The 21,784-nt window shown below is 42.5% G+C and overlaps 1 protein-coding gene across 1 annotated transcript in view; it reads left to right on the forward strand.

Annotated features, from left to right (window-relative positions):
• FGD3 (FYVE, RhoGEF and PH domain containing 3) overlaps positions 1-21,784 on the forward strand; it is a 642,046-nt gene that overhangs the window by 332,660 nt on the left and 287,602 nt on the right. The window contains exon 3 of the mRNA XM_078661608.1: positions 4,256-4,445. Within this exon, the coding sequence (XP_078517734.1) occupies positions 4,256-4,445 (190 nt within the window). The remainder of the gene's footprint in view (positions 1-4,255; positions 4,446-21,784) is intronic.

A 21,784-nucleotide genomic window follows, 5' to 3' on the forward strand; every position in this document is an offset into this window, starting at 1 on the left:
ACCTTGGAGCCTGAATAATCGTATGGTGTAACTGCTTTTTCTGTAACCCAGGATTGTAGGTATTCAAGGATCATTTTGGCAAAATGATTGCCTACTGAAAGTAGGAGGTCAATCTGAGGATAGCTACTAGGTGCTCTTCCAGTGCCCATTTAGCACACAGCAACAATTTGGCAACCAGCTCATGATTTTTGGGAAACTCCCAGTCAAGAAGCAGTGGTGAAACGAGGGTCAACAAATGTGACACTTAAATTCAGATCCTTTTTCACCACCATTATGGGGTATGATCGGGACACATTAAACCAGTCACTCCTTGAATGAAATCAGCTTTCTGTTTTCTTGATAGTGATTTATCAGTAGGGCTCCCGGTTTTATGGTGTTTATATTTTTTACATTTCTGTCTGTATTTATCTATATTTCTTTTTTGATAATTTTATCTGTATTTATCCATATTTATTTTGTGCTTAGTGTACACAATGAAGATGCAGTGGGTGTATTTCCCCATTTATTTAACCAACAAATATATTCTTGGGTTTGAATGTCCAATAGGTTTTAGTCATTTGCAGCAAAATACAGTCATCTGAAAATGTTCACATTGTAGAACAGCTAAAATAGCTGCAGTGACTGTTTTTTCCAAGTCATTTTATGTGCAGGTTAAATAGGAGGTGTAATTAGACTACACTTTAGAGGATGTAAGGAGGCTTGTGTAGGGATTTTAAGAAGATTGCAAGGGCAGGCTAATCGGCTCTCTTCAAGTTGGGCTAGTGTTAAACTTTGTGCAATTTGTTTGACATGTTTAACACCTCTGATCTGAGAGCTATTGGGAGCTAATAGACAGTTGGGATTTTACCTCTCTTGGTGTCTTGATTGGCGAGTTGCCTAAATTTGTTTCTAGTGTAAGTCTGCATCATCTTGAGAGCCTTGACACAGACCTTTCTGGGTTGTTTTGGGCAGAGGTCTGAGTAGTATGATGCTGGCATTATTAAGTGATATATTGGTGGTTTGTGGGCATTGTGCCATTGGCTACATTCTAGTATATTGTTATTATTGGACTTAAAGGATGTTTCATTGGTGTTGCATATACATTTAAGGGCGGGGAGGTGATTTATCTTTGCTTGGAAGTTATATTGTTATTTTGTAATGATGGAACTGAATGTCTTTTTTTGTCTTATGGAATCTGTGTGCTTGGTGTATGGCATGATAGTCATTTGATTTGATTAGTAAAGTTCAATGTATACCCTAGGGCTTCTTGGCACTACCCACAATGAAATGAGAGAGGATCAGGATATAGAGTCTACAGAGAGAAAGTTAACCGCCAAGTTTTAAGGAGCTTTCTGAAAGACAAAAAGTCATGGGATGGTAGTAGTAAGGCATGGAGTGTTTGGTATTTCCCTTTGCTGAGGTATTCATGGACCAGGTGATCATTCATTTTGATGATGCTGATATTATAATGGTGAGTGAGACTCTCAGTGAAAATGGATTGTGAGTGATGTTTTCAAACCATGACACAAGGATCTGAGAGGCAACAAAAATGATATATAACACAGTAAAGGCAAAATTGCCAAACAAAGCAAATGAAGCGAGAGGTTCGTAATTGATAATTTTGTTATTTATTTCATGTTCCGTGAAGAACTGTAAAAGCAACCAACACGTTTCGCCCATATCTGGGCTTCTTCGGGGCATCCAAGAAGACAAGCTACTCAGTCTCAAGGATGATTCCAGTGCGTTCCTCCTTTTAGTGACCATAAAGCTATATGAAAAGTCAAGTGTTTCACACACAGGAGTTTTTACAGTTGTTGACTCTCAGACGCTGCCCAAGAGAACCACTTGGTTTACTGATGCCGGAACCTGACACAGTTCGAGCATAACAAAGCTCCCTATTACTGATATATATATATAGATCTCTAACTAAACAGCTCTTCAAGAAAGACTTCAGCATTAACAACTTTAAAAACTCCTGTGTGTGAAACACTTGACATCACCAGAGTGAAGCAAAAACTCCGATGGACCGGACAAGACATTGTATCACAGTGTTAGGCTTTCTTTCAGAGAGTGGATTTGTCTGCCTCTCTGTGCTATTTTAGCAAAATGTGGGGTAGTCTTCCCATATTTGGAAATGTCCTCTTGTTAAAAGAATACAGGTTTTTTCAGTGGTGAAGGAGGGTTGAATTTGATGGAACTGGCATTCAATATTCAGGAACTTCCCTAAACAAGAATTTTCACACTTATTTGACTTTCTCATAATTTCAATAATTGCCTCTTTCTTGACATCCTTGTGTAATGCTATTGATACCATAGCTGTTATGTAGTGGGGTGTTTGAAATTTAAATTTGACTCTCAAACTTAACAATTCACAAAGCTTGTAAAAGTTTAATAACCTTTGCAAAACTTGGCAGGCGGGGGAACATTCTTGCCAAAATGTTTCTGTAGAAGTATTTTGCCACTGAAAATATTGTTTGCAAATTCATTCTCCCCATTGAAACGAACTATTTGCTGTGAATATTCTTGAAGTGTACAAAAAAAAGGAATGGGTGGGTTTCTTGGCTAAATCTCGGCTACTTGTAATTACTCAGGCTGAATCACATTCCATTATTGTATTGCCCACAATGCCGCCTCAGATTAGACCCAGCCTTATGCAAATCAGCCTTGATCTTGCTCCAGTAGGAGCGGTCCAGCCAGAACCACAAAACTAGTAGCTCTCTGAATCTGAACACAAGCAATCCAAGACTGGTTTCACCCCAATTGGAGCTCGTCAGTTGGGTGCAGATTGGTTGGTTCCAGTAAGTTACGCATCTGGTCATACCAGTTGCACTTAGGGTCTCGTACTGAAGTATGCAAAGAAAGTGAAAGGTAAGATGCTTGAATTAATCACTTGGGGACAAATCACAACATATCATATTATTGCGCACAATGCCACCTTAGTGTTGACCCACCCATATGCAAATGAGGTTTGATCCTGCTTCAATAGGAACAATCCGGAGCAAACTGTGAAGCCAAGTCCCCTCTGAACCTAAACCGGTCTTGCATTGCTTGTTTTCATGTTTAGAAAGGGTCTGACTTGACTCTTTGGGCTGGACTGTTGAAGCAGGACCAAGGCTGATTTCCATGTTGTTTGGTCTAATCAGAGTTGGCATGTTAAACAAACGTGTGATTTCCAAGTAAGCCGTCATGAATATTGATACACGTCCCAGGTTTTGAAAATGTTCTTTAACTTTTCTGAGGAAAACTTTGCAATTATGAACAAAAGGATAAAAGTTAATCACAATCATAATGAGATCGGCATATTTGAAAGAACCTGTGCCATGAATCATGGCACAACCTCTTTTAATTATGCTGATCTCATAATATTATTTTTTTGTAGCGAAAACTTTGAAAGTGAAGATGCAAAGCTGTTGGCACTCTGTGTGGTTTGTGTGAATCATTGCATTACACCTCCTTAATTTTCGTTACATTATACTTTTAATGTGGTAAACCTTGCAGTCCAGTGTAATTTAGGGCACTGTTCATTTACAAGCTGTAGTGTTCAATCCGGAACCGACTTGTCTGTGCCCTCCTCCTCAGAAGAAGTTGGTTTGACCACATCAAACAGGGTAGCATGCAGGCCTGTTTGCTGTGAGTTTGTTATTGCATCAGCTTCCTTTTGAACATTAAAGGGACCCAGGTGCTCGCATTTTCGTAAAGTTACACGAGAACTAAATGGATGTACTTACAATGGCTTGGTGAAAAAATCGCAAATACTTGAAATGACATGAACCACATATAAGAGAAAACGTACCAGTTGGCTGTAGTGAACTAGCCCGTGAAAGAGGAAGGAATAGCAGACCGCAATTGGGGGAGGGCGGGGCACACTCAGGAAATGAGTCTTGCTATTGACGCTAATACTTGCTCATGAGAAAAGGCTGCACTTAATATGAACACTTCTAAGTTTTTTTGTGTTTTTATTCTTCTGCAATGCATGTGCTTTTTGGTGTCCAAATAGGCGGAAATCATACCTACCGTTTACAGAGGAAGTTGGTGGGAAACAATTTAAATTACAACTTCAGTAACCCCTGCTTCCTGTTTCGAAAGGAAAGCTCTGTAAACATCATGTCTGCTGAGAAGGTTTCAGAAGCCTTTGTTTTAGGTGTCTGCACGCAGCTCATCCTTTTACCTGGAACAAGTTGTGTGTTGTTATAGCTGCACTGATGTAGGAAAGCAAAAAGGAGCATATCCATGCCTGTCTAGTTTCTAATTATTATTATTAATATTTTGTTAACAGTACCTCCTAAACCTGATCATCTGAAACCGGTGAACCAGGATAAAACATTACAGCCCATTCCCCCGGCACCTTCTCGGCCGCTACCAGCAGACCCCAAAAGTAACAAGAGCCCGTCGCTGATCAAGGGCCAGGAATGCTGCGAACCTGGGCCAGACATCAACAGCCTTATTGAAAAATTTGAAAATATTCGGTAAATATATATATATGGGCTATGTGACCAGAGAAAATAATACAGAAACATAATGATATTTTTTTGTAAATCAGTATTGTTTGTCCTTTATTCATTTTCCTTTTTTAACTAATTGTTTTGTCCGAAATATTCTGCTTTTGAAAGTTTGAACCTGCCAGTGATGCTGATAGTGATGGAGGACACATTCAGGCTCAATTGCATCGAATCCTGTAGCACATTGAAAGACATGGGAATTTTTATAAAGGAGAAAAGGGTTGGGATCCTTATGTTATTTGACTTGGATGTTGGATAGAGGAATGTCTATCTGCGCTGTTTCAATATTTTGAGAGGAAGTGGGAAATTCCAACAGGCTGAGTGAGTGGAGGTGCCTGTTAAGGGTAGGTGGAAAGGAGAGGGTGCACCCTTACAATCATTTACCCTTGAGGCATACCAATAGTAATTGAACTCTGATTTGTGCAGGGAACCAGCGGATCACTCTTGGATCAGGTGTATGGCATCCCTTTCACTTCATGTGAGTTGAAGACTAATTGATGCATTGTTGGCTCTTTATAAGGATCCCAGTTTGTCATCTTTGAAATTCCATTAAGATGGTATTGCTAAGTAAGGTATACCCTCCCATACAAAAAACACAACAAAATGCTTAGCAAGTTATACCATAGGATACAAACTACAAGTGAGTGACCAGAATGATATAGCTGAAAATGCACCAAAAAAAGGTAAGCCAGTTATGCTCTTGTGAAACATGCCATCACTCCTGATTTACGTTGGAAACACGTGATTTAAAATGTAGCAAGGGCTTAATTTCAGCTTTCTCCCACTGTGAAAATTCTCCACTTTATGCAAGTCAATGTGAAATTAATCTCTTCCTCATTTTCCCCAAAACTCCTACTTCTCGGTCTACAAATATTGACCTTTATGCTTACAACATACATATGTCAACTATGCGAGTTCATAGGCATATAAAAAGTGCCAAATTATCTGAACAAGAGGTAGGTCTATAATCAAGAACTAGCATGTTTAATTTTAAAAAAGTCACTCGCTTCTAGTTATCATCCTAAAGTATTTATTCACTCAAAAGGATCACATATGCTTGGTTGGATGCAGCTACAGAACATATGCAGTTACTTTCTGTACCCCTTTGTTAGAGTTGGGACAACCACCTCACATTTCTGCTTCAAACCTCTCCCTTTCTGGGTACGTATTTATATGGACCCAAGGCTGAAGCCTTACTGTGATGCTGTAAAAATATAATTGGAGCCCTAGGCTTTGCTAATATCCCACGATTCCACTAAATAACAAGCATTTACAATGCAACAGGTCTCGCAGCATTAAAGTTTGAGTTACTGGCATTGTAAATGACAATGCTTTGCATTAATTTGGTTTTTTTTTTAATTTGCAATTGGTATATAAACATTGTTTGTGAAGGAGGAGTATCCCACATGGAGATATCACTCTTCTTCACTCGCTATCGGGCCCAAGTGTCCTAAAAGTAAACTTCCTTGCACCCATTTACCGATCCACTCGCACATCGTTACTAACTGCTATAAAATCTGTATTTCCTCTTAAAAATCCAAACAACCCTAGCCGTTTGCAAACTCATTCAGGTAAATCCATCTACATTTCTTCTCGCACACTTTCTAGATTCTTCTTTCTTCCCTTATTACCCTTTCAATCCAAATAAAAAACTCACATGTCCACTGCTCAAATTTCACTATACTAATCCACCACCAATTCTTTTTGGGGTCCGGAGTAACGTGCCACTCGCTGAAAATCTCTGACGCCTGGTCTGGGGTAGTAAACACTATATAAATACAATTTCATCTCATTACTTACCTTAATCACGCAGGCATTCACTTCAACTCACGAATGAACGTAGTGCAGCCACAAACATGTCTCCCAGAGTCCTCCACACCTCTCACCCACAGACAATAAGTCATACCACCCAGACCCAACTCCTTGCACTTACAGCTGTTATCAGTCAAGAATCCAAAGTTAGTCACAAGCACTCACCTCTGACAACCACTCCTAACTCGTGACTCATCCACTCACCTCCTTTCCCTCATTAGCACCATGGGCACAACGTACTGTCCTGCTTACCACAAACGACACTGACAAAGCTGAGGGGTTGAAGATCTACCTTTAAGCCGAGATCACTGAAGACAGATCAACAGAGAGTCGGGCTGGGAAGAGAGCAGTCTTCCTTCAGCATGTGTGACGCGCAAGGGGCGGTGCTATCACATGTGCACACATGTGGAGGGGCCTGTACATGTGTAGACACATGTGTCCGGCCTGATGCGCAAAGGGGGCCCTCCTCCCTCCTTTACACAAAGGATGGAGAAGAGCCCCGTCCCCTTTCCGTGGGGTTTTGGGTTTCTGGTAAATACTCAGGGCTGCAACCGTGTCCGCTGTTATTTTGCCCACCATGCTAACTCCATTTGGACCCAGCTATATGCAAATCAGTCTTGATCCTGCTCCCCATGGGAACAGTCCAGCCCGACCTGCCTAGCCAGGTCCTCAACTGGAACAGAAGCAACCCAGGACCGGTTTTGCACTACATGGGGCTTATCAGCAAGGCATATCTTGGTTCCAGTGGCAGTGAGCCTGTCTCGGCATACCAGTCCCACTTAAAGCGTCACAATGATGTATAAAAAAAACGTTTGGGCTGGATTGTTCCATTGGTGCCATGTACTTCAGTGAAAACCACTTATTAGCATCGGTATAGCTCCTTGAAGCGCTAGCCCGGCACTTGGCGCCCTATCATATGGTTCCGAATTCCAGGTTCCGGCTGCGTGTGTTGGAATGATTTCAAGGGCAGGTGCATCAGTGCCTATGTGTGCGCCAGCACTGAACGGGGGCAGAGGTGGGCGGTAAGGGTACATCCGGTGGGCGCAGGTGTGTATCAGTGCATCGGCTTTGTGCTGCATTTTTTTGAGTCCGCATTGAAAGAAGGGGGCAGTAGGGGTTGGCCGTGAGCGTCCTGAATCCCCTGCCCTGACGCACGCTCCGAACGCCCCTGGCCCACACCACGATGCCGCACACTGGCACGGGCTGAAAGCAAGTACGGAAGCCGCGAGGATTGCACGAGCTCGCGGCGCGTGGCTGCTGCGTCCTTACGCACTGCCGGCATTACTCGGGGCGCGCGGGCACGCGGCGCCTGACTCAGAGCTTCATGATTTGCCAAGATTTGAATTGCATTTATTTTTGGTTGTGCACCCTTTGTGAAGATTGCAAAGCTTTTCGAGTGACCAAGTCCCGGTTTAAAAAGAGCTGTAGCAGATTATCGCACACAACCGGTGTCCGGCCTCCGCCGAGTCCCAGGTTCGCAGCCGGCAGTCTCCGGTGAAGCTCTAGGTGTTTGTGGTGCTCCTCACACCGCAGCTCCCCGCCCACGGGCGTGGCTCCTGAAATCCCCCGCACACCTCCCAGCTACGGCGATGAGACACACTCGCTGAACAGGAAACAAAACTGAAACATACGGCGCATGGCAGAGTCGGATTCCGACGCGCGCGACCCAATCCCAAGGCGCGCGACGGAATCCGACTCTGCCATCCTTCCTAATGGTGCGCGTGGCCAGCTCTTGTATCCACTCGTTGTCGGCTGAGCCGACGACTATAGTCCTCTCAGCGAGAGCGCGCTTTCGCGTGCTTTTCGCAGACGAGACCTAAAAACGTGCTTCATGTGATTGGACTCCCCTCAAATTAGAAATATCCAGAAATACTCCCTAGAGATTCAAAAGCCAAATCAAACCAGGTTCTTTTTTTCACCAAGACAAGGAAGATAAATTGAGGATCACAGCAAATGTAAGTTTCAATAGTCCAATATATGTATATATAATTGAAATATGATGTTGAAGATCCCATTAAACGAAAGAGAGTTAAGACCATCAATATTTGATTTTGCTAGAGATCTTGCATGGAAAAATCCGATCAAAGACCTGTTCCATGTGTCTGACTTGTAGCACAGATGCACACTTCCTTTTCATCTGTCTCTTATATAAGGCACCTTAACTGCTAACACAAGCTGATACTTTGCAACTAGAAATTCACTGATATGAAGTAAGCTCTCCATCTCTGGAAATGACCTACCATTTTAACCATGTAAAATGCTGTCACTGAATTCCTCGGAGAAGTTTGGCCTGGAGAACAGAAGAATATTAGCAGTGTTATTATTGGAATATATCAATGTCAAGATTATTTTAAACAGCTGGTGTGGGTTATGAATGAACCTGATTTTTTTGTTTTTTCTGTTTGTTGTGTGTGGTAACATTATTAAATTGTTTCAATATAATTTTATATTGTTTTTAAACTGGTTTCTATTTAGTGGAGTGTATGATACACATCATCTGCTTTAAAAGTGTTTTGGATATTTTTACTTGCTATTTCATAGATATATTTCATCCGAAATAAAATGAAAAGATGCTATTGCCCAGTATCCTGAGTTTTTACAGCACTAGACTCCTCTCACTCTTCCTTCTGAGCAACGCCAACAGCCACTATAATAATTCCAGCTTAAAATCATCCTTTGTGTTTCATATTATGTTCACTATTCTAAATGGTTTATATCCTTAAGGGACAAGTATTTACCAGCTTGCTTGGCCTTTCTAAATGCTTATTTAAGCTAGCACATCGCCTTTTTATTCTGTTTATTAATATAAATGTATTCCTAGTCAATCAAGTCTTCAGGTTTATGTTGTGTCTTCATGATCTAGGGTGAATTGCAGGATGAATTCTCATCTCAACACCTGTGTTCTCTGGGGTTGCCACAAATCCATTTCAAGTTGTTTCACAAGTACCTTTGCTTCCCCTTCGCCGAGAGGAATGCCCATATTCAAACTGTACGTCATTTTTGCTGCCATGACTGTCTTTTAGTTACCCCAAATATCAGATTGACGTGACACCCTTTCCATTTCAGCATCAATACCTACTTTAAACATTTGCGTTTAGAAAAAGTGTAGTTTCCGATATTACTCTCTTACAGTCTCTCTTCAACACTTCATTGATGAAAGCACATTCTGGAATGTGTTATGAACAGGGGAACCAAGGATACACAATGCAATTACAATACAAGCAGATATTTGACCTTCATTTGGTTGCTCAGCTAAGCAAGTTAAGCCACAAGGATGTCTCGCCTCTGCCTGTCTGCAGGTGCCAGGGACTTTAGGGGATTCCCCCAGCAATGCCACTAAACAGGCAGGGGGTGGCCAAGGCTTAGCAAAACTCCATACGTTTCATAGGTCCAGAATGGTGTCTTTTTTTGTACCACCCTTTGTGACTTCAAAGGACAGGAGCTTCAATACATTTTTTCAAAATAGGCGTTCGTTGAATGGCAATAGAGGATGCTTGCGGGGTGTCCTCGATCCCTGTTGCTCACTACAGTGCCGACAGACTACATTCACAAGGTGAAACCTGTCCCTAAGGTACACCTTCTATTCTGTGAATGGATACCACACCTTTTGGATGTCAATATCCAGTCAAATCCTTTGCACTTACATTGTAAACCACTGAAACATTGCATTGCACTTTCCAGTGGGGGAGACCTTTCATGCCTCCTGCCCCTTCTGACTCAATGAGCTGCAAAGTGTACATAGCGTGATGGAAGCCATTTCAGTGTACCTTTAGTACATTATGGCTTGCCTTTTTGTGGCCACAAACCCTTCAGTTTGCAACTCAGAAGGCTTTGCAACCTTCAAAAGGCTTTGTACGTTATGTGCAAAATTCCTTGTATAATTGTGAAGTCTCGTTAAGTGTATTGCCTCCGTAGATACATTTTATGTAACCTGTTAAAAGGGACACGTTTTGATGAAGGTTATGTATTTATGTAAGAAATGGTTCTGGTTCATGAGGGTGATCCATTTAGAGGTGTGCAAATTGGAGACTTTTTTTTCCACAACCTTCATGACAATATAAGGAAAACTTCTACACTTTCCCTAAGTTTGTGTGAAAATGTTGACTTCTGTAATTATGTTGCAAGAAAAATGCTGCACCTATTTGTTGCTGTTTTATGCGGGTAAATAGCTGCAAATTAGTCAGCAGTGCAATGAAAAGTACCTTGCATTGCACATTTTGCACTGGAAATCTTTGCACTGGCAAGCATGAACTTAAACCATGAATTGTTCTGAATGGTGCAAATCATGTACTTGACTAAACCGCATAAGTGTGATATAACTGTTGCACATCGCTAGTAACAGTACTGTGCCAAGTTTTAGTTTGCACCTTATATGAGTAATATGTCATTAACTAGTTGGTGCCTATGAAATAATACCATGAAAACATTAGGGAATGAGAGGATTTGATCAGTCAGACACATGTCCTCCCTCCAAATATACAGTATTCTCATCAATAATTTCACTGCAAATGTTGCATTCATATTATCAGTGATGTCATTCATAGAAGATTTCATGAGTGATGTAATATGTGAAGTAATTATCAGTTCATGCTGAGGGTGCAAGTTTTAATTTACTTAGGGCACGAGTTATTGTTAGTTGAGATTACCATAATTGGTGAATAGTTAGTTGAGATTCCCATAACTGGTGAATTTGTTTTTTTTTTAGTTTAACACGTTATGTTGTTACTGAGCATTTCACTCAACTCTAACATTACTTTAGCCTTTGATTTTCCAATGAATTTCTAGTTTTTTTTAAATGTAAAGTTACCATATAATCCAACTTCCGGCGCTATGGTCAGGTCCTTTGGCCAATCCTCTGAAAGGCTACCACCCCACACTGCAGAGGGCCTTTTTTTTTTATAAGGGGGAGGGGACCCACGGTCCCTCCTCACCAAACTTTGGACCCCAGGAGATTGTGTCCCCGGGGCGAAAACGGCCTGGGGAGGGAGTCAGGCTGCCCCCCTGGCCCTAAAAATTATAGCAGACCCTGGGGCCAAAATCAGCCTATGAAAGGGGCCTTGCTCAAAGCAATTAACGTCTATTCTCCCCAGGACCTGGCCCACCTGGGGGGGTTCGTAAAGAGGCATAAGAGTCCGCATTTAGTTTTTAAACGTTTTGTCACAGAGTCTCAGCAGGTCAAGTTATTCCTACGCAGCCCCCTTATGTCTTTTTTGTTGTTGTTACTTTTTTAGGAGTCTGGTCTGAGTCTCAAGTACTCAGATGGCTGCCTCCACTTCCTGGTGGAGGTGGTGGCAGCCAATCAGATCTCAGCAGAAGATCTGTTGGATCAACGGAGGCTACACATCCCTAGACATGCTAAGATTTTGGGCATTAATTGCTCAAAAACAACTGAATGGATGTACACCAAATAACAAAAAGCATTTTATTCTGGACCAAGAGCTAGCTTTCTGCCAAATTTGGTGTAAATCCGCTCAGGAGTAGCTGAGTCAAAGGTTTCTATGGAAAAATTACTAGGGAAATGCTTTTTGGTAACCCCCTTTTTTCACAGCCCCCTCTTGAAAGATTACCCCACAACTTCTCACTCTAACTAGTCAAAGAGTAGCACTTTCATTGAAAGTTTAGTGATGATTCGTCAAACTGCGCCAAAGTTATTAGCAACACAAAAAATGCATTTCCTATGGAAACACATTACAACTACCCAGTGGTTATAAATCATAAGCAGTGCATGGCAGGGGTACAAGTCATAGTTAGCTGCTAACTATAACGGGTGTATTTCTGTTGTTTTTATAGTTCAAAACGTTAATGTTGTCACGACAAATTAAACTAAATATAATGTTACATCAACCTTTGATTTTTTTCATTTTATACACATACACACATATATATCACTGAAAAAAACAAATGTTAAAGTAACGTTATAGTTATGTGCTAAAAAAATGTTTTGTCATTTGTTTTAAAAACGTAGAAATTGACTGAAAAAAAACAAATCTTAAAATAACGTTATTGTTAGTTGAATTTGTCAGACGACATTCATGGTTTGAATTAAAAAACAACCGAAATTCACAAGTTATAGTCAGCAGCATTAACTATAACTTTCAGTAATGATGGCTGATATTCTCCTGAGCTACTTTGCACTTACTGTAAGGCCTCTAATGCCATAGCAATTTATAAAGCAATATGTGGGGAAATAAACCTTGGATGATGTAATCAATGGGGTCATAAGCCATTCACATTTGACAATGCGGTATTGGGTTTATAAGAGTTCTGTGGCTTCCTCCCTCTTTGCTTCTCAGCTTGAAGCAATACATGTGCATACATAAACTGTTCAATGTCCTCTACCTATGTAGGTCATATGGTGTGCTGCACTGCGATGCCCTGGCCCTTTGCTTAGTCTTATGTCTGTAATCTTTCTTTTAAAGCAACAGGGGATCTGTGGGTTTCCGACCGTCATTTACTGACTATTACATAAAAGCCATCACACCGCTGAATCGACTGTGCGCTTACGTCCGTACCGACAGTTCTCCTTTGCGTCATTCAACTCACATGCATCTGCCCTCTGAATACTGGTATTGTGCAGACACTGACCCCGTCTCCCAGGAATGACTGTTATATTCTGGCGCTGGAAATGTGGTTACATTCTTCTCAGAGTCTCAGTCTCTGCAAGACACCAGGTCAGTTCCGGGGGAGAGGGGTTGGGAGGAAAAAACAATGTGAATAGCTGTTCTACATAAATACCCATCCCTTTTCCCAACCTCAAATGGCAGCAAAAGGCAGTAGTGCTGGGATGCCCGTATTTGAAAATCCAAAATATTTCACCAGATAAAGCGAAAACAAACTGCACTCACTTGTATCAAGCTGCAACACCAATGTTTGTTGATCGAAGTTGGCTTTTGACCTCAAGCATTTAGGCATTCAGTCTTTCTCACGGGTCCAGGAGCGTCTAAGACATACTCAGTACAAATAGTGCACTAAAATACATAAACACAAAGAAAGGATACCATTGAACAGTTAAAAGAGGATCAGGATCTCAATTCCAATTGCAGACATCTTGGAACATAATGGACTTCAATACTATTTCAACTGTACAGCAGTTATGTTTGTACATTTCCCATCACCGGGAAACAAATATATCATTGATGAAATGAAGGGTATTTTTCCTCTTCCTTCATTGTGCATGATGATACAAATTGCTTTGAGAAAAGATGTGTTGTATATACATACAATCCACGTAATTCGCTATTTTTAGAGCATAAGTCATCTCACGGATTGGTATCAAATGTGATCAAAGTCGCCATCAAGCTGTGCTTAGGATCATGCTTCGGTGCGCTGTTTGTTCTATGTAAAAACTGCAACATATATAGTATATAATGCAAAAGGCCTTGGATATTAAATTCCAAATTTGGCTATAAACATACTGAATGTATCTTGATCCCAGGGGGTCCCAGGCATGGAAACCACAAACCTAACCTAACCATAACATTATTATAACCCAAGAAAACTAAGTGCTGATCCTCACTCGTGAACATTGCCAAATACATCAAATCATAAACCACAGCTGAACTGAATGATGCCTGCTCCATAATAGATACTGTGATGATCATCCCTGTGCACCTGTGTAAATAATGAAACCATTTAAAATATAAGTTATACATCACTCCTAAAATTTGTAAAGAAAATAAAGAGAACAGAAAGTTTCAATGTAAGATTATTTACATCTCTAGTCTTGTCTGGCGATGGGAAATGTACATACGTAACTGATGTAAAGTTGAAATATTATTAAAGTCAATTATGCTTTGGTGTTGCAATATGATACGAGCGACTGCAGTCTGATTTCACTTTCTCTGGTGAAATGTGGATTTTGAAATGTATGTATGTATCTGTACATATGTATGTTCGTTCGTACGTGGAGAAGCGTGGCTCAGTGGTTAGAGGCGGCAGACCCGGAAGCTGAGACCGACCGTGGACCAGGGTTCGATTCCCCACCTCGGCGGATCTCGGGCTCAAAATTCCACGGACTCGACAATTCTCGCTCTGGTGCCTACTCAACTCACGGGGTCACACTCTGCGACTCTGGGCAATAGCTTGCTTAATCTCCACTACGGCCCCTCGCGGCGGGATGCCTGGCTTTCACCTTGTGGACACCCTGCCGGGGTTTCTCACAGGGGAATACCAGGACGGGTTCCCTAAGCAAGCGCTGGGACGCTTACGGGCAGCTGTGCGCTTTACAAGTCCAGCACATTTACATTTACATTTACGAACTAGTCCATCCATGCATACACAGGAAGTCGAAATTTCGGGATACTCTTACGTAGCAAAGAGGTAAAGAGGTGTCCACTGGCCCCATAGCCTATGGGAGCCTTGAACAACAAGGATTAAGATCACATTAAATCAATGAAAGTGTGGGTTCCATATTGGGGCTAATATCCTTCTTATAAAATTGATGTGAATACATGCTACCTATTTTCTGTAACACCACATCCCCACAAAGTGCTCACACTAAGTAGATTAGGGTCCAATAAGTCCTGAAGAATAGCCATTGACCCCTCTTGTGCGAATTAGCAAGACACATATTGACCAATTGAGGGACATACGGACAATTTAGGTCATATGAGTCTTCCTGTTTTTTTTTAATCTTGTCATGGATTTAATCTATGATCAATAAAATATATTTTCGCTTGTTTATCCATAGACAATATCATACATCCCTAAAGTACCACTATTTCCCCAGCTCTAATGGAACGAGGGCATGCACCTGTGGCCCACATGGACCGCAAGTGCAAAACAAGCATTTACAATGCAACGGTTTCGCCTTTGGAAAAGTTAGAGCTATTGGCATTGTAAATGACAACCTTTTTATTTATGTGTTGGCTTTGACAACATAAATAAATGGCATTGTCATTTACAAAGCCAATAGCTGCCCATAGACTTCCCATTTGCTGGCTCCTTCATGGCTCTCCTACCTTTCTCCCCTTTGTCCATGCATGCGTCATGCCTCTTCCTGTGTTTAGCTCTCCCCGAGAGCATGGATCGATTGCTCCCTCCCTCCTTAAGGAACTTTTAAAAAAATTGCATCCTTAATTACGACTCCTTTCAACAAAGGCCTTTTGAAGTTATTTCCCCTCCCGGGCTACAGGTGAGCTGTCGGATACGGAAGTTAGGTGCTGTAATACTCTATTTATATGCTGACGTTCCTGCACCCTCTCACCTTTCAAGGAAGAAAGGGAAACACTTTTCTCATGTGCCTGAATCAAAAAAGTAATCTTCTTAACTTCGCTGGAAATGTGTGCCATTGTTTTTTATCTGTGAAGCTAACACTTCTTCCGGCTTCCACTGCTACAAGGAGTTTAAATACCCTGGGGTCAGGAGGGCACTGCTCTACGTCACACATTGCTGAGTCAACACCTGCGGATCATCGAGGCTTTCTGTAATTTGCAATCATTTGATCACAGTGTCCTCATAAACTGAAATGATTCCATACTTGTGACTCTGGGAGGGGCTAATACTGGTCACAAAACTGTCCTTTGGGATTTTTAGTGGTGAGTCTGCCGCTGGTACTTTACAGTGACACTATGAGGGTCCGCACAGCTCTCTGCAGCAGGCACGCAGGCTGCTGAGCTATCTTTCCGTCCAGAGTGCACCACGCTGTGAAACAGAATGTCTTCTTGGTGCACGATCTTACGTGACAAGAGTGTCCGTCCAGGAGTCATCTGCACCCTGACTGTCTGCCTGCAGGAGGCCAGTTCACATGGACGCACATCCATTCGCAGGCCTCTTGGCAGTGTGGAGGAGACATGCTTCCCTAGTGGTGGTGTACAGTGTGACACGGACAGCGGGAGGGGGGGGCGGGCACACGGACAGCGGGAGGGGGGTGGGACGAGGGGACCCAGATGGGGTCGGTGTCCCAGCGCGCATTTGCCCTTGTCCCCGTTTGGACCCCCACCCCGCAACTGTGGAATCGCTGCCATTGCTGAGTGGCAACACAGGAAACAAACCTCCAACTCCCTCCACACCCCAACACTCATTTCTTAAGACACGACGGACCGCCTCTCTCATGTCGGAAAGCTGGACTGACTGCATTCCAGGCCTGCACGGTGCGCCGGGAATCCCTCAGTACGTGGGGTGCTTTCACAACGACTGTACTTCTTTCGGTAACTCCCGTGAGAACCGGAGTTTCCCTAGTCGCATTGGTGATGTTCTCCCGTTCTGGCTACATACAATATGCCTCTAGATTCATGATGGCAGCGCCAACCTGACGATCAAAACAGCAGATATTGTGTGCATACCGAGGCGGTTTGCTGTTCATTCCGATTGTAATCTGCGACTTCTCTTGCACCACGTCTGTCATCATGTGATCTCGTAGTGTCTTTCTGACACACATTCTACACCTCACATAAACATCACCAACAGTGCTCACGTGGAAGAACAAGCACCTTACGGGCATATCGGACAGCGGGAGGGGGGCGGGCGGGCACACGGACAGCGGGAGGGGGGGCGGGCAGAAAACAGCCAGCGGGACAGGGAACAAGACAACAATGAACACAAACCGGTGTAAAAAAAAAAAAAAAAGTCCACGCCCACAGTGCCCATGTCTTCATGACGTTGCAGAGAGGGAAAGAATCGTCGGGAACGCCCACCAATCGCCTCGGGAAATGACGGACAGTTCTCTCTTCCAATGGCTAGCCTCCATTTATGGAGCTAGCCAATGGAAGAGAGAGGCTGAACTAAAGCACACAGTGTAACTCAAAAGATTTCGACCTGCGCCGAAAAGCGGCGCGGCGCAGCTTTTCGCCAGGTCGAAACCTAAAAAGAGATCTCCATCCAAGTACCTGATCAAGGGCCCGTTGGGTGTTTCACCGCTCACCCAACGTGGAGCTTGACCCGAGTAAGATTTATCCCACTTGGTGGGTGTGGATGAGAGGATCCTGAAAAGTATACCCTCTGTTGCCTAAATGATTGACACAAACTAGTTTGGAATACCAAATAGGCAAAGTAGCCACCAGCCTATGGGCCCAACTCCTTTTAGGGTCTTCGTGACAATGGATCAAAATAATATTGATTTGATCATGAAAGAAAATTACAATCAAGCTTTCTTAAATATTGTTTGCACAAGACAGAAAAACATGAATCAACTCAAATAAGCTAACATTTTACATTAAAGACCCATAGAGAAATGGAATCAAAGGGATATTGAGCAACCAACCCCTTAGAAGACAAGTTCATATAGTTATCCAGAGACCGCCAAACATTACTAGAAATTGAAGGTGAATAATGCTTCTTTTCAACAAAAGTATGAGCTCCACGAAGATGTGCAACCCATGCTCACCAGGTATGACAAGACAGAAGATGAAAAGATTTTCATTCTGTGAGTATAATTTTAACAGCAATGGATAAAAGTAAATCTAAGAGCTCCAAATCCATATTACAAAGAGGTAAAGGAATAACTGTAACCCATGGATCTAGCAAGATCATAGGAAAGGAGAGAACTATGGATGTATTAAAGATTAGTGCTAAAACAGTCGATAAATATGTTCATACTGTGATCAGCAACTTCGCAGAAGCAAATAATTTGTTTCACTCTAGCCAGTCAGGCTTTAGGCAGAATCTCAGTACAGAGACAGCGTTGCTGGAGGTATCAGACTCCATCAAAGAGACTCTGGATGCAGATGTCAAAGCGGTCTTGGTCTTGCTAGACCTCTCGGCGCTTCCGACACCATGCCTCACAGCCTCCTTTTGCAAAGGCTAAGGGAATGTGGCTTTGTGGGCACGGTGTTGAAGTGGCTCACCTCTTTCTTAGACGGCAGAAATCAGGACGTCTGGTCACCTCCTTTCTCGGCCAGCATACCATCTTTAAGTGTGGGGGTGCCACAGGGCTCTATTTTGAGCCCTTTACTTTTCAATCTGTACATGGCTCCCCTGGCTACCCTGGCCGAAGAGAATGAGGTGACAATAGTCTCATACGCCAATGACACTCAACTGCTGTTCACTGTAGGAAAGAAGAGGAATTTAATGGGGAGAAGATTAATAAATGCCTGAAAGAAACTTTTGTTCGGTTTAAACAGAACCATCTGAAATGTAACTCAGAAATATTTTTTTCTGCTCCCCACCATTGGATGCCTGGACACAATGGTGGCCTCAAGATATGTCCCCACCCCAGGCCGCAGTTAGGATTGTAAAGAACCTGGGAGTAAAAATAGATGACACCCTTTCAATGGCACCTCAGGTTCAGGCGGTGGCAGGGATTTGTTTTGGCCTCCTAAAAATGTTGTGGAGGTTTTTGTTCTTACTTCAGACCTCACAAAGGAAAACTGTTATTCAGGCCCTCATTATGTCCAGATTGGACTATGCTAATGTTCTGAACCTGGGCCTTCCAGAGCTCTTATTAAACAGAATGCAGGTGGTGCAGAACGTGGCAGCCAGGGCTATTTTGAGTCTTGGGCTTAGAGATCAGATTTACCACCATATCAGGAACTTGCATTGGCTGCCCGGTCACAGTAGAATTCGTTTTAAGGCGCTGGTCCTGGCTTTCAAGGCTCTGCATGGCCTCGTAGCAAAGTACATCTGCAGAAGAGTCTCTGGTTATGTACCGGTCAGACCTCTTAGATCCGCCGAACAACATCTTATGGTCACCCCGAAGTATTGCAGGGTCCGTAAAGGAGGCCGCTCTTTTGAAGTGCAAGTGGCTGGACTCTGGAATAAGCTTCCCCTTTCACTTATGCAAACCACCGATCTGTTGACTTTCCAGAAGCAACTGAAGACCTGGCTGTTTCAACAAACAACTTAATTGTCTCCTATTTGGTTTTTTTTTCTGTTTCTCTTTTTTCCTGTTCTTTGGCTTTTGGTGTTCTGTCTTAGCTCCGGGATACTCTTTGAGTAGCTGTGCGCTCTGTAAGATTATTTTAACATAACACAACATAACATAAATGTTTCTGTATCGGACCCCAAAAAGAGTTTAATAGCATGAGGAAGCGGATTTCCCTTCCTTTTCTCTAGTATTCTTTCTTCTATTTCTTTTTCTTTTTCCTTATTTTTTCCTTTCTTCTCACGCTGATGTTTCTTATCTATCAAGCAATACAACTAACATATGTCTTTGTTGCGATATATGTTGCTGCCTCATCTGTTCCATACTTCTGGGATTTATACTCCATATTTGATGAATTTATAATATTTATGATTCGTCATGATATTTATTTTGTCATTCCTTTTATCCCAGTTCAGTATTTATTGGCAATGAAATTCTTCCTTTAAAACTCTTCGTTACTATTTAATATAAATTTGATTCTGATTTGCTGTATTGCTATTGTACTACAAATGTATTTCTTCTTAAATAACCAAATACTGAAAATACTGTAATAATGTAATGTACCCATTAATTACTTATAGTACATACACCATAGACATGAGATTCACATATCAGTTTGTCTTTTAAAAGCTCATATTCTGGCATCCTCAGGGTCTAATCTGGCACTGACATGAACAATGGTTCACTATTGCATAAAAAGTGATGTATGTAAGTACAAAAGGCGTAAATTGCCTTTTCAAATAGTTTTCTTGCATTTTCACAAGAAACTGCCAATACGCTTTTTGTGTGCACGTGAAGAGAAAGAGGCACATACATCATTTGAAACCTGGTTGACTGGGTGATCTTCAGGTTTCATGAATGTATTAATATCTGCAGTTCAAAAAGGCAGACGGTAATATACAGCAGCGTCTTGCAAGGGTCCCTCATGCTGTGGGGGTACCTTCCCCATGTGTAGTCACCGGCCCAACGGCCCAACTCCCTGAATCCGACAAACACATACGGACTCAGTCTGTGGGTATGGCAGTGTGACAACGTGTGGTCCACGCCCTTTTATTATACCCCCTCTGGCCACGCCTGGCCCAAGGATGTCGTGTGTGCACCTTCCAGGTCCGGCACAGGGCCAGAATGATAACGCAAGCCAGCCCTGGCAGTTAAGTCGGACTGGTGTAGGGGGGAGGGGTTTTGAGGGGTAATGTTGGTGGGAAACCCTGCTGCTGCTTTTGTTACAGGGGGGCAATATTGCAGCACTGCTCCAAACCCGCCCCCAGTAACATAAACGGCCACCACTGGCCCAAAACCAGCCCCCACCCTTCTGGCCCACCAGGGAAAATTCCCGGTGCCCGATACGGCCAGTCCAGCCCTGGTGCGGGGCAGAATAAACAGGACTGCTGACATGCTACACCTCGACCCGATTAATCCTTCCTGCCTCTGGTGTGCAAAGGAGTGCAATTTGCAAGGGTTCGTTGGGTTACCAGATCTAGATCTCCAGATTCCATCACACCCTTCAATACAATGCAATAGAATCTAGCAAAATTAATAACAATGTAAACACAACAAGATACAACTGTATGCTCTGAACCCTGGGGTGCATTCCGGAGGGGTCATTCTCCCCAATTTAGTATAATGTTCGAGAAAATAAAGATGGATGAACGGTTCTGTTGAGATAAATGCAAAAATTTAGCAAATGAAGATGAAAAGGCACCCAAGAAAATTTTTAAAAATTTGCAACGTGAGGGCACCAAAGGAGCGACATGCTAGTGATAGTGTTGCCAAATTTCTCAGAGCAGGTGAGGCTGGGGCTGATGCCCTGAGGCGTTTTCAGAGCTAAATACTGCACGGTTGTTCATATTTACAGATTCTCTGGCTTCAAGCTGTTAATAACTGTATAGTAACTTGTAAAAATTCCTCTTTAGTCTTATTAAAATGTCAGTTTTACCTCTGTTTTCTTTAATCCTCCTTTAGATGTAATGACCGTTCTAAATCATTTTCAATTAATTTATTCTTACGTTTGTTGTTTTAAGTTTATATTTTGAAGGGGAAGAAAGTTGGCTTTTGCTATTTTTACAAATGTTTTTTTTATCTGGGCTTCATATAAATACATCAGCTGTGTTGGGAAAATACAGTCGCAGACCTTCCAACTCACATGTTGCCACCGTGCGCCACACAATATTTGCTCCCTTCACACGGTCACCCAATGAGGAGCTAATATCACACGGTGGCTGCGAAAACGAGTGGGAAACCTCTGCAAAGCTTGTATTTCTATTTTCTTTTTAAAGCTCTGAACTGGAAATGTCCATTAAGGTTTGTGAAAATACCCCAGCACAACAGTACCAACATATGCAAGTTTCTTTTTTGAAGGAGGGGAACTTAGTGGGGACATGGGTCAGAAGTGCCTCTGAGGCAGTTCTCCTAATGAAGCTTCGCCCCCCCATCACACTGTGATTTTTTTTTTTAATTGGGAAGTATGCAGACCAGTGGCAACCCTAGTTAGTTTCCATGAATGATTAATAGCAAGTTTCATTGTGACCAAATGTATTGCAGAATGGAGATTACATTGCTGTACAGCATGTACACCATACTCTGGGCTCACATCCAGCAACTGAAGACAGAGAGTGATTCATGCTAGTGCAGAGCTTGTTCTATGCAAGAAGGCTGCAAGAATTACAAATGTAAACCGAAACGGCTTGACTGGTGT

This window comes from Lissotriton helveticus, chromosome 9, assembly GCF_964261635.1.
Source record: "Lissotriton helveticus chromosome 9, aLisHel1.1, whole genome shotgun sequence".
Lineage (NCBI taxonomy): Eukaryota > Metazoa > Chordata > Amphibia > Caudata > Salamandridae > Lissotriton > Lissotriton helveticus.